The following is a 13,811-nucleotide window of genomic DNA, read 5'->3' as shown; positions in this document are numbered from 1 at the left end:
TACAGGTAAGGATCTGCTTCAGGCTCATTTAGGTGTTCTGTCTTCAGGCTAAAAATAAATACAGCAGTAGAGCCCCCTCAGTGTGGAGGATCACTCTGCTTCAACCTGCACTGGGCATCTTCTTCATCGGGGCTCAGCTCTCTTTTGAGACTCTCTCTTCACGGTCATTCTTGGGATTCCATTTTCCATTTCCCTCTCTCCTGGGTTGGATCCGCTGTTTCCTGCACCTGATACACACACACACACACACACACACACACACACACACACACTCTCCCCCACCTAGCAACAACACACATGTGTGCGCACGCGCGCGCGCGCGCGCGCACACACACACACACACACACACACACACGGTATCTAAACTGCAATAAAGATGTAAAATTGTAATACAAACTTATTTTTCTCATAACAGTCTAGAGGCAGGCAGGTGGCTTTGCTTCATGAAGTCACATCAACACAGGGATTGTATGCACGACTTCTGCTCACATCCCATTGGCCAGAACTTAGCTCATGGCTGCACTTAGCGGCAGGGCAGGCTAGACAATGGTGTCCCTCTTGGGAAGCCTCTTGCCCCACTAATACTCAGGAAGATCTACTCCAAAAGAAATTGGGGGAAAACTCACAGATTGTGTCTTTCTTTTTCATTGCAGAGGACCATGTAGCCTCCGTAGGTATTAAGAGAGAATGAGAAATAAACTTTTGGGAATCCTGCTTATCTGAAAATACTGTGATTCTACCCTCATATTTGATGACAGTTCATCTGGATATAGCTCTTATTTAGAAATCATTTTCCTCCAGAAGTTTGAAGACACTGCTCATTGTCTTTTGCTTTCAGTGTTGGTGTTAAGAAACCTGAAGCCATTCTGATTCCTGATCCTTTGTAGAAGACCTGTTTGGTTATCTTGTTTGTTTTATATTCTGGAAGCTTACAGAATCTTCTCTTTGAGCCCTGTGCTCTGAAATACCACAGTGACGTGCCATGGCGATGGTGTAATTTCACATATTATGGGGGCTACTTGGAGGTTTGGAGGGCCCACTGGAAAATTTATCGGATTATTTTATGGATACTTTCCTCCCCTCCATTTTCTTGTTCTCTTTCTGGAACTCTTAGCAATCAGGCATTGGCTTTCCTGGACTTGTCCTTTAATTTTTGTTATATTTTTTCCTCTAGGGACTTTACTTATCTTTATCTTATTTTTCTATTGAGTTTTTAATTTTTGATTTCGTGTTTTTAATTTCCAATAGCCCTTCAGTATTACCTGAACATCTCTTTTTATAGAATTGTTTCATAAATGCAGTACCTTATCTCTCTGAGGTTATTGTGATTGTGTTTCCAACTACGATTTTTTCATTTCCAAGAGCTGTTTTTGGTTCTTTCCTTTTTTTTCTTGTTCTTGTTTCATAGATACAATAACTTCTTTTATCTCTCAAAGGATTTTAATTATAGTTGGACTTTTTAAAAAGCTGTCTTCTGATTCCTATATTTCCTCTCTTCCCTCTGAGTCCCTATTTTCTATTCCTGCTTTACATTTGAAGGCTTTCCAATGTTATGTATTAAATAGTTGAGATCTGGCTGTCAATATTTAAGAATGACACAGCAAAAACTGGCTGGAAGATTTGTGTGCATAGATTGGGCTTGTCAACTGGTGGGTTTCACCATAGTGTTTGTTTAAATATCACCTTCTAAGCAAAGTTCCACGTCACTGTTTAAAAATTTTACTACCTTTCCCTTATTTCTCTCTATAGCATTTATCACCTAATGTATTGTATGCTCTACTTATTTATTTTGTTAACTGTCTGTCTTCACCACTAAAATGTAAGCCCCTTGAGGCCAGGAACGCCTATGTTTATTTACTATAGTTATCTACAGCATTGAGAAGACTACCTGCACATAAGTAAGCATTTGATAAATATCTGTTAGGTGTTTAAATGAATGAATGAATGAATGAATGAATGATCAGGTACAGATCCCACAACTGTTAGTTCCTGGATGTTTTTCTCTTGAGCCATTCAGTTTCTCCAGTTCATCAGCTGGGGGTTGGGCCTCGACTCCAGTTCTGGCTGCCAAGCAGGGGAAAGGCTTTTGGCAGCCTCCTGGTCACTGTGTAGACGCTCCTGTGATGTTTTCTGCCAGCTCCTTGTAGACAAATTCTGTGTGAAGTGCAAGGACAGAAAGGACTATCATCCAAAGAGCACCGAGAGGTTGGCACAAGAGGTTGGCAGAGGACAGCGACAAGAATAACCAGGCAAAAAAATTATAGCCAGAGCTCTACTCCTTCTGTTTAAAAAGCAAGTGATTTAACCAATCCCTGTGCCTCATTTAATAATTGCCATCAGCCTGCTGCTTCCAGCCTGGCCCCTGGAGTGAGACAACTGGCAGTCATTCCTCCCAATTCAAAGCTGTCCAAAGATGACCCTTGATGGGAAACAACTGGTAGGGGTGATAAATGAGCCCATGTGGCCCAGACCACAATATTGATATCCCCAATGAGTATTATTAAACCATTATCTTAACATTTAGGTATGAGAGAAAGCCATGCTCCTTGATTCGCTGCACCGTAAAATTGTTAGCAGGTCCCAGGAAATATTTTAAAGAACTGGGCTCCTGAGATATTTTAAGTAAAATTCCTTTCTTATTAAATACATTGAACATCTGAAGGGGCAGACTTTTATCTTACTAATTAGTGGAAGAGAATTCTGGCCTGGTCCCTTTAAGCACAAGTGATATTTAAACATGGGTTTATATTTATACACAGATTTATATTTCCTGTCCCCAGGTGACTTTTAAAGAAAGGAGGAGATAAAAGATTAGAAGAGCCAATGAAAGCACAGAACTTTGTGTAACCTTCTGGGTTGTATCTACTGCTCCTGGGGTTTTATCCCAGTGGCTCTTCCTGCTCAGTGGGGTTCTCCCTCCCAGTCAGCAGGACTACAGCCTCTGGGCAGAGCCTGCAGCTGATCTTTCTCAGAGGAGAGCAGAGCAACTGCTCTCTCACTTTTCTCCTGTGTGCCTTGTGAAACTTGAAATACTCTATGCATAAAATTACAAGTTGGTTTAAGGTGAGGATTCTGTACTTTCCTTATTAATCTCCCAAGTCACTGTGAGGATTGGGTGTGGATGTTCTTTAACATAATCTGTCCTGGGTTCTAACTAGAAGTGTTAAATGAGGACCAAAGGATTCACTCTGGGGATAGAGGACTGACAACTCCTGGGAAGGCCAAATTAGAGAACTCAGCCGGAAGCTGTGTCCACAAAGGTTGTTCCTCAACATCTTGAACACATGAAATGAGTGACAGCAATGATACAAGGGACAAGAAGGAGGAATTAGGATTATTTTCTTATAAGGTATTCATACTACCTGTGAAGTAGTATAGTGTTATTTAAAAGTGGACTTGGATTAGTTGTAAATGTATATTGCAAACTCTAGGCAATCATTAAAAAAAAAAAGTTAAAAAAACTGACTTATTATGAAAGGAGAAAAAAATAGAATCATATAAAATGCTCAATTAAAACCACAAAAGACAGAAAAAAAAAAAAAGAAAGACAAAAGTAGGAAAAAACGAGGGCAACAACTAGCAGTAACAAATATGGTAGGTAGATATTAATCCAGGTATATCAATAATCACTTTGAATGTCAATGGTCTAAATACACCAGTTAAAAGAAATTATCAGAATGGATCAAAAAATAATACTCAACTGTATGTCTATAGGAAACTCACTTTAAATATAAAGACACATAGATTAAAAATAAATGGATGGGGAAAGATACACCATACTAACACTAACCAAAAGAAAGCAGGAGTAGCTATATTAATTTTAGGTAGGGCAGACTTCAAAGCAAGTTAAGTTACCAAGGATAAAGAGAGGTGGTACATAAAAATAAAAGGATAAATTCTCCAAGAAGACATAACAATCCTTAACATGTACGCAATAACAACAGAGCATCAAAATACATGAGGCAAAAACTGATAGAACTGTAACAATGGATGAATTGACTATTACATTTGGAGAGTTAATTAAGAGAAATCCCTAATTCACTGCACTGTAACAACTGTTAGCAGGTCCGACGAAATATTTTAAAGACTTCGACACCCCTCTATCAGAAATGAACAGGTCCAGCAAGCAAAAAATCAGAACAACGTTAAACTCAACACCATCAATCAACTGGATATTATCGACACCTATAGACTACATCCAACAACAGCAGAATAGACATTCTTCTTAAGCTCACATGGAACATCTACCAGGATAAATCACATTCTGGGCCATCGCAAATTTAAAAGAATAGAAATCATGTAATGTCTGCTCTCAGACCACAGTGGAATTAAACTAGAAATCGACAACAGAGATACCTGAAAAATCCTAAAATACGTGAGTGTTAAATGACACACTTCCAAATAACAAATGAGTCATATAAGAAATCTCAAAAGAAATTTAAAATATTTTGATGAATGAAAACAGACAACTTATTGAAATTTGTGGGATGTTTGGAGGAAATTTTTTTCACTGAATGCATATATTAAAAAAAGACCTAAAATTAGTCTATCAAACTTCTATTTTGGAAATGAAAAAAAAAGAACACATTAAGCAGGAGAAAAGAAAAAGTAGAGCAGAAATCAATGAAATCGAAAACAGGAAATTGAGAAAAATCAATAAAACCCAAAGCTGGTTCTTTGAAAAAGATCAGTAAAATCAATAAGTCTCTACCCAGGCTAAGAAAAGAGAGAGGACACAAGTTACTAATACCAGAAATGAAAGAGGATATATCACTGCAGAGCCCATGGACATTAAAGCTAATAGAGGCACACTCAACAATTCTGTGCCCACAAATTTGATAACCTAGATAAAATGGACCAATTTCTTAAAAGACATGACTTGCCAAAACTCACACAGGAAGAAACAGACAATCTGAATAGGCCTACAGATCTATTAAAGAAATTGAATCAATAATTAAAAACCTTCCAAAACAGAAAACATCAGGCCAAGATGGATTCACGGGTAAATTCTAGCAAACATTTAAGAAGAAAATTATACCAATTCTCTACTATCTTTCAGAGGACAGAAGCAGAAGGAATACTTCCTAACTCATTCCTCCCTCCCTTCTTTTCTTTTTTCCCTTTCTCCTTTTCTTTTTAAAACAACTTTAAGGCAAATTTTATAGCGAATGTAACTCATTTCAGTTGTACAACTCAATTAGAGAACATTAACCTAAGCTGTAGAGTTGCTACAGGAGCTGGTCCAAGAACCTGAAATTGCTGTTCTAAGTATAGATTTCTATAGCTTAGAAGTAACACGGACAGAATTCAAATCCCGGTTAGTCTACTTCCTGTGTGCCTGTGGCTAGCACATTTCTCCAGTTTGGGTTCTTAGTATAGAATTAAAAATTAATGAAATTAACTAGTCAAGTTAAAATTAATTAAAAAGAAAGAGGATTAACAGAGAAACCTCATTCCAGCTGTTGGGGTGGAATGGGCTCTGCAGCCAGCCAACCTTTCCCTCTGACTACACCGTATCAGGATATGCCATTTGTTTTCCCGTCATCAGCCTTAGGTTATTTATTTCAAATATTAACCACAAAGGTGGTGTGTTAACCAGTCATAACATTTGAATAGTTTTCTGAGCAGGGATGGAGGTAGGGAAGAGGTGATGACCTTGAAGACTCCTTGACCTTGAAGTCAGCCTTGCAAGGAAGCTCAAAGAGCGTGTCTCCCAGGGACATGTCCAGTTTTGTCTTTCTACAAAGCCAGCAGTTGCAGAACCTTCAATTCCAGCCTTAGCTGGATTATTTTCCATTTTTCTAGGAATGCTTATGGAGGCTCTTTGCTGGTTGGTAGAGCATGTGGGATTTGGAATCAGGTCTGAGTTCTTCCCAGCTCTGATGTTGATTAACTACATGGCCTTAGGCTGTTACTGGGCTCATTTTAGAATAAAGATACTGAAAGTACCTGGCTCATGAGATTGCAGAAACAATGTGATGATAACAGCACTAATACTTATAGAGTGCTAACTCTGTGCAAGACACTGGTTTCAGCATTTTATGTGCATGACATTTACTCCTCCCAATGAAACTGTGAGGTTGTTATTTCCAGTACCTCCACTGTATAAATGAGTAAACGAAGTCCAGGGAGAGGCCACATCACCTGTCCGTGGTCATACAGTAAGAGGTAGAACTTGGATCTGAATCAACCTGGGCAGTCTGGCTTCAACACCCTTGTGTTTAATCATCCCACCAAACTACTTTCCTGTGCTATACTGTTTCTTCTAAAGGAACAATACATGCAAAACGCCTGGCCTTAGTAAAAGTGCCATCAATGGTAACATTAAAATAATAAGACTTCAATTACCTCGGCCCTCATTAGTATACAGAGTTCATATAAACAGTAGTAACAGAAATTTCACTCGATTACACCTCTGCCTGACAGGATGCAGGTCGCTAAGTTTCTTGAAGTTGTTCCTGGGGTATCTCACATGGGGTGTCTCTCCTGTCCTTCCGCACTTGCCCCTCCCTGAAGGACCTGCCCCCTTGAAGTCCCTTGAAGGTGGAGACTCACCCACTTCTGCTGTGGGTGTCCTCTGTGTCCCTCTGGTCAAGTTCCCTGGTCCTTAAGCAGAAATGGGGCACCTGGTCACAACAGTCAACACTGTCGACTCGGAGACCGGTAACTCTGCTGGGTATTCTATCACCTGTGCCCTGTCACATCCAACAGACATTTCTTAAGCAACTACTATGTCCAGACTGGTACCCCATAGCAGCTTAGGAACCCTTGATGCCTATCAAAGTCCCATACAAGATCAGCCTTTCTTACCACATTCATTAAAAATAGTGAGGGTTAAAAAAAAGAAAAAAGTCAGAGTTATAAAACAGAAAGTTTGGCTGTTGATGGTGGTGGTGGTGGTAGTACATATCTGAGGAAAATGCCCAGGCAATTCTTGACAGTATCTATTTTATTTAAATGAGAATTCTTACATTTGAATTCTTGCCCAGTAGAAATAACTTGCTTTCCATTTAGTCAAGGAAAGCATTTGAACCACTCCTGGGCACTAACAGCATCGTAATCAGCCTTTCCAACCATTACCAGAGAGGTTCTATTTGTGCCCTCTTAGGGATTCTGGTATGGCCTCATTTACTCTAAGGCAATTCATTCCTCAAAGGAAGTCACCGTAAATTTAGAAAACCACCCCTACTCCCTACTCTTCTTCCAACCAAGGGACTTAAGACCCAAGAACAATGATGTGTTCAGTCACCTAGACGACCATGGGGAGCAAATTAGACAAGAGTTTTCTATCAAAATAAAAATGGTCTACATAAATTTTATGAAAACTGGAACTGAGGGAATGGTAGTTATTTTTCTACAGCCTTAAACTTACTAAAAGTGAAGGCAAAAGCAAGAGAAGCAAAGAAAAAGCACTCAGAATTGTGAGACAGGCCTGTGTGAGGGGGACAGTGGCTACTTTGTAATTTCCTGCTACCTGTGATAAGAAGTCCTAGGGTTCACAAAACTGGTCTAACCAAACTTTGTCCTATAAGCCCTTTGTCTTAAAAACATTATTTATGATTGTGATCCAAAACTGCTTCCAATTTCTTATAGGGCAGCTGATTTTTTTTTTTTTTTTAAATCAGAAAACAGAAAGGTAGACAATTTTCAAGGGGAAAAAGTGTATTCTGAGATAGTAGCAAAATCTGTCGTTATAAACAAGACAGGCACTAAGCCATAGACGAGGGACTAAGCTCAGCCTTTAAGGAAAAATTACTGTTTTGGCTAATCGGTTTTTGAGTTAAAGAGGGTCTTTCCAGTCCAAGTTTCCAGCAAAGGAAGAGGGGCTGAGATCCCATCTCCTTTCCACTTAATCTTTAAAAATAAGTAATATATTATGTCCACTAAATTGTATGCTATTTTTTTAAAAGGGAGTAAATAGGAGAGCTCTTTGCTCTGAACATCTGAGAGAATGTCAGACACTCTCATATAAATGTTATCATTAGCTCACTGCTGAACATAATAACAGTAGAGCAGGAAAACTAAGATTTTGAGAACATAGCCACCTGCATGCCAGGGGAATCATTTGCAGGTAAAGGATAGTTTGCATACAAACGCTATGTTTAACAAGGGCCATATTCCTTTCATTATGCCCAATAAGAACTATTCTGTGCACCCTAACTCATCTTGCTGCCCAATATCTAGCAGAGACTCCCAGGAAGAGGGGCTCCCATATATCATTTTGTACATGTTTTGCATCTCCTCAAAGATCCACCACTTATCACTCTTTCATTCTATGTTCATCAACTCCCTAGATAGCCATCTACCCTAGTCACAAGGTCCCACATGTCAACTGACTTAGGCTACTCCTGACGAGGCAAATAGCGCTTCACGTGTGAGCATACTTATTTGCATTTGAAAGTTTCGATCATTGTTCCAGATAAGGCAATCTGGCCTTTTCAGTGCCATTTATTTCATAGACAGAGTCTATGTCAGTCCCTGTACTTGATGGAAAGTTGGGGAGTGAGTCACAAAGATAAATGAAGACTTGGTCCCTGTCCTCCAGTTATAGCCAAGGAGAGATCACCAATACACAAATACCTAAAATACAATAAGTGCCATGAGAAAGGTATGAATAAAAAGCTACGAAAGACACATGCAGAATCAACTCTTCCTGGGAGAGTCAGGGAAAGCAAAAGAGACTTAACATTTAAGTTGGGCTTTACAGGATATGCAGGAGTTTCCAAAGTAGATGGGGAATGGGAACCCAAGCCAAGCCACAGGAAGAATATGAGGTGTGCAAGTACAGAGGCAATCTGGATGGACAGTCCTGTGAGTCAAGGTAGAAAAGATGGGATATGTAATGGAAGGCAGTGAGAACTGTGGAGGTTCTTCTATAGGTAATAGGGGTCTTCTAGAAGGGTATATTCCCAGGTCAGATTTGTGTTAGAAACACAATTCCAGTGAAATGTGGGAGCCCTTATGGGTTTGGCAGACTTTACTGACAATGTGGAAACCTCTTGGGGCAGGGGTTGTATTATATCGTATACACTCCATCCTCACATTATGACTGGTCTCTCTTCTTCTCCTATATGGGTTCCCCAGCTCTGGAAAGTTCCAAATGCTTATTTATTATGCAGAGCAGCTTCTCTACTTCTCAAAAGTCTTGGCCGAGCCTATGGGGGCTCACTTATATACTAAATAATTATCAAAGCATTTTTCCAAATAAAGGCAGTTATTTTGTTAAGGGAAATTCTGGTAACGGTTGTTAAGTATAATTTTCTATATAAGCTGTAATATAAATTTCTTTATCTCATCACATGCATACGAACCATCCAGAATTTCAGCAATACTCTAAACATTATACACATAATGGAAATTACCTGTGAAACACAATTATGTTTGAGAAACACAAAGCAGTATTCCCAAATTCATTCCAGCATTTTAACATCCAAGATAAAATAATGACAGAACACTGTATTAAACTTGTTTTTTTTTTTAAAAAAAAGGTTTATTTGTTACAAAATATTAAATACTAAAGCTAAAAACATATAAATTCAGGTCAAGCTATATTAAAATACACACATACCCTTCTTTGCAAAATTATTAAAGACTGAATTAAATATGATGCTTTAAATGCTTTAAATAAAATACTCAAGAACATTTTTATCTACTTAACTAAATCATTGTAGTGTAGTTTTTAAAATTACAGTTAAAAAGTTTAGCTGTCTTAGAAGTCAAATTTATTCAATTTAGTTTTCTGCTACTGCCCAACACAAAGCCACCATGCTGGCTTAGACAGGGTGAATTTCAGTTATGTTACTGAAACTTTTATATTACAGGCCTACTCTCCTATCACATGAACAGAGTATTCAAAAGAATACAAAGGGTTATATAAGGGTGAAAACTTGGCCCGTAAAGAAAAGGCTGTAATTCTACCAAACATTATATTCTCTAATTAAAATGACTGGTAAATATATTGAAAACAGAAATCAGTAGAGAGCATACATTCATCTAGAAATAATCTTTCAATTAAAAAAACTCCAAAGAGCACTCATTTCTCCAAGATAGCTTAATTTCTTGTTAGTTTGAGTTAATTCAAGGGTTTTAATCTAGGTTTAAAAACCAATTTGATTACTGTCCTGATTGGCTCTGGAGAGCCATGACATCTGCATGTCTGGGTCACTCACACAGGTGATAAAGGACTTTTATAATAAAAACTACAAGCTCATCACCACCAGAGCACCAAATCCCAAACTCAACTCCAAACAATCCAAAAATTATCTATGGACTATTTAAAGGTTAAATAGTATTTGCAAGAAAATATTTTGCTTTAGAACTTATATTTTTTAATTTCTTAGATTAAAAGTTACTGATTTAGAATCTTAAATGCTGTAATTCACATAGGGGTAAGAATATGCTCATGAAGAACAAAATGTTATCACTGCATTTTAAAAGTTCTTAAATGTGAATGAATTTCTAGAAATCTACTACATTATCTATTCTTTACAAGGCTAATAATCCTTGTCAAATGGGATTTGCCAATAATTGATTAACTCAAGTGATTAAAATACAAAAAACATCAAATGTATTCCAGCAATCTTCATCAACACAAATCAATTAAAATCAGGTTTCTTGGAATATATATGGAGGAAATTTTTACTGTTTTACTCTGACAGTGCTGGTATACATCTAAGGACTAACTGTATGTGATTCTAATGCTATAGTATAAAACTGTTTAATCAAACCTTTTAACAGTTGGAAAACTATGTGTATTCTAAAGTAAATGGAAATGAAAGTAAAAAGATATCCAATACTGCATTACAGATGAAAATGATGCTAACAATAAAATAGTAATCTAGTTTTCCATCTCTCAGCTTGTAAGCACCTGATGTAATTATTTTTGTTGACATGTAATATAAACTATAATTTTGTCCTCTATTCTAGTACCACTTTCTCTACATTAACAACTTCATTTATATCCTTTCTCTAACCCGGAAGGACAAGATTCATGCTACTTCTCATCAAATAACCTTGAGGTCCTCAGAAAATATTCAAACAATTCAAGCCACTGACATCTTAATCTTAGTAAATCACCAAAACAAAAGTCTTCAACCTTTGATAGAGAATTCTATAGAAAGCATGCTTTCCTATGAGCATCTTGATAAATGCACATTAAAGTCATGCTGGTCAGTCACTTTTACCTATATCTTGGTATTACAGAATGATCAAGAAAGTAGTTGTTCAACTGTGATAAGAGCCAGAACTGTGAGTGTTTTAAAGCTAAGATAACACAAAGAATTTCTCAGTTGCCAGCTGAAGTGGCAGCATAGGCCCTGGGTGGGACAGGCTTCTCCAAAGATCCCAGAATTCCCATATTCTCTCTTTCCTCCAGAAAGCCTCCTTTTCTTCCCTTGATGTCAGTGTCTCTTTTCTGCTTTCAGGAAGAATGATGTTTGAGCAAGAAAACATAGTGTATATCCTGCTAGGAGATAGACGTCATTTGGGGGGCCTAGTACAAAGTGGAAATGCAAGGTCCTTCTTCAAACAATATTACAAATTTCAAAATGGCGATAGCAGAGTAGTGAACCATGCAGGGCCCCTTCTAAGTGTAGGGCCTTGTGCAACCACACAGGTTATCTGGCCATAAAGTCACCTATTTAAGTTTCCTACCTACTCAAAATCAGAGAAGAGACAAGGTGGCTCAGTTGGGTTGTTCAGATAAAAAAAGACTTTTTTTTTCATGATGGTTCAAACTCTGTCACTGATTTGGAACTAAGTGGCATTTCACATGCAAAATCCCAGGCAAATTTCTATTCCTCAAGTCTCAGATTGATCAGTCTTCCCCTAGATTTTTCATTATAGAACAGTCATATTGAGTCTTTCAATACCCCTCATTTTAACAGAATAATTAATCAGACATGATGAAATTTCTGAATCTTATATGATTTTTTAAAAAATTTAAACATTTCTTAACCAGGAAGGGTATTAATATCACTAAAGTAACGGCATCTTAAAAGGTAAAAGTAGCTGTACACCAACTTTATATACTAGGGTAAAGCCTTAGATTTAGCCTATGGTCTATTTTGTTCCCTTTTAAGATCACAATAGTTTTTTTCAAAGAAAGCTAATAAACACATTAAGCTATAAGATGATTTTTTTTTAATGCCTATTATTGGTTTCGGTCACAGGAATTTTACTGGAAGCCAGAGGTATCCCATTCTTCCTAGTAATAATTTAAAAAGTGTATGTATATAAAAGCGCAGGTTACATTACTAAGCAACGGCATTTCCGGGAGTGAATATACTTCCTGTATTCCGCAAGCTGCTTCAAGTACATATTCGACGGCCATCTGTGCTTTTCAACAAAACTGCGTTCTTCCACTAAAATTTTTAGAAAAAGAATGTTAACTGAATATATTTTATTTGTGATCAAGCTTAGGTATTAATTATTGGTTTCCTATTTAATGGACGATATCCAAGCTCTGCTGTATATTCCCTACTCCTCCCTCAAGCCTTCCAAAAATCACTGAATACAATTTTGGTTAAATCGGTCATCAGGACACATCTTGTAAATTGCTTCATCAAGCAGTATTTGATTACGTTCTTTTTTTTCCCCTCCCAAATAAGACTTGTTTTTCCTGGAGATGATGATAATCTTTTTTTTTTTTTTTTTTCCATATAATTGGTTTTCTCTTTGTAACTAATTCAACTTTCCAAACTCTTTAAAGTCCTCTCAGTTTTCTCCTGCACCAGGTCACAGTTATTAGATAACCTCTCCATTCCTGTAGTCTTGCTTTCTAGGCCTGCTTCATGCTTTTGTGTTGGATTCCTCTACTCCTGGACTCCAGGCCCTTCCTTTTGTTTATCCTCTAGTTTTGGTGAAGCAGAAACTTTATTAGCTTCCTGAAAAAGGGGGGTGCATAAGAAGTATTTTTGAAACTTTGCTTGTGATGAAAAGCCCTTAATCTATTCTTGCACACAATTCATAATTTGGTTTGGTAGAGTTCCAGGCTGAAAATGTCCCTCAGAATGTTGAGGACAGTACCCCAGTTTTCTAGTTCCCAAGGCTGTAAGGATTACACTACCACTCACATTCACAGTCCTTGGTAAGTGATCTATTGGTTTTTTTTTTTCAACCCTGTAAACTTATAGATTTTTCTATTTACAGCTGGCATTCTTCCATGCCACAATGATGTACCTTGTACATTCAATGAGCTGAGCACTTAGTAGATCCTTTCAATCTGTTGACTCAGGTCCTTCATTACTGAGATAACGTCCTGTATTATTTCTTGATAATTTCCTCCTCACTGGTTTTTTTTTTTTTTTTTCCTGTGCTAATGTCTAGTATTCAGGTACTTCGCCTCCTAGATTGAGTCTCCAATTTTTTTAAAAAATCTTTTTCTCTCTCCTAGCTGTCTCTTTATCTTTTTGTCCTATTTTCTGGGAGACTTCCTTATCTTTATCTTTCTACTATTTTATTTAGTTGTTTTTTCTTCTGCTATTGTATTTCTAATGTCCAAGAATGACTTCTTGTTCTTTTATGCTTTGCAAATCATGGTAAAATACACATAAAATAAAATAAACCATTATAACCATTTAAAGTGTTCAATACATGTTAAGTAGTATTAGGTGCATTCACATTGTTGTGCAATCAAGACCTAGAATTCTTTTCGTCTTCAAAACTAAAACCCTGTATTTATCAATTTCCTATTGCTCCCTACTCCAAGTCCCTGGAAGCCATCATTCTATTTTCTGTCTTTACAAATATTGTTTCTTTTTAATAACATTCTATCCCTACTTTTTTATATATGTATATCTCTTATTCTTTGA

General features: G+C 37.3%; 1 protein-coding gene across 3 annotated transcripts in view; it reads right to left on the bottom strand.

Annotated features, from left to right (window-relative positions):
* Window positions 1-384: 384 nt before the first annotated feature.
* Window positions 385-13,811, bottom strand: part of RHOBTB3 (Rho related BTB domain containing 3) — a 59,994-nt gene continuing 46,567 nt past the window's right edge. For 2 of the 3 annotated variants that reach the window (XM_015590485.2, XM_025047755.1), the window contains one exon: window positions 385-2,154. In XM_015590485.2, coding sequence (XP_015445971.1) covers window positions 2,102-2,154 — 53 coding nt within the window. In that variant the 3' untranslated portion in view covers window positions 385-2,101. Of the gene's footprint in view, window positions 2,155-12,118; window positions 12,363-13,811 lie in introns of those variants that run through there. The other variant, XM_015590483.2, reaches the window with a different exon arrangement.

This window comes from Pteropus alecto, unplaced genomic scaffold (assembly GCF_000325575.1).
Source record: "Pteropus alecto unplaced genomic scaffold, ASM32557v1 scaffold20, whole genome shotgun sequence".
Taxonomy (NCBI): domain Eukaryota; kingdom Metazoa; phylum Chordata; class Mammalia; order Chiroptera; family Pteropodidae; genus Pteropus; species Pteropus alecto.
Note: the sequence above shows the minus strand (reverse complement) of the source record. Positions and strands in the feature narration are given on the sequence as shown.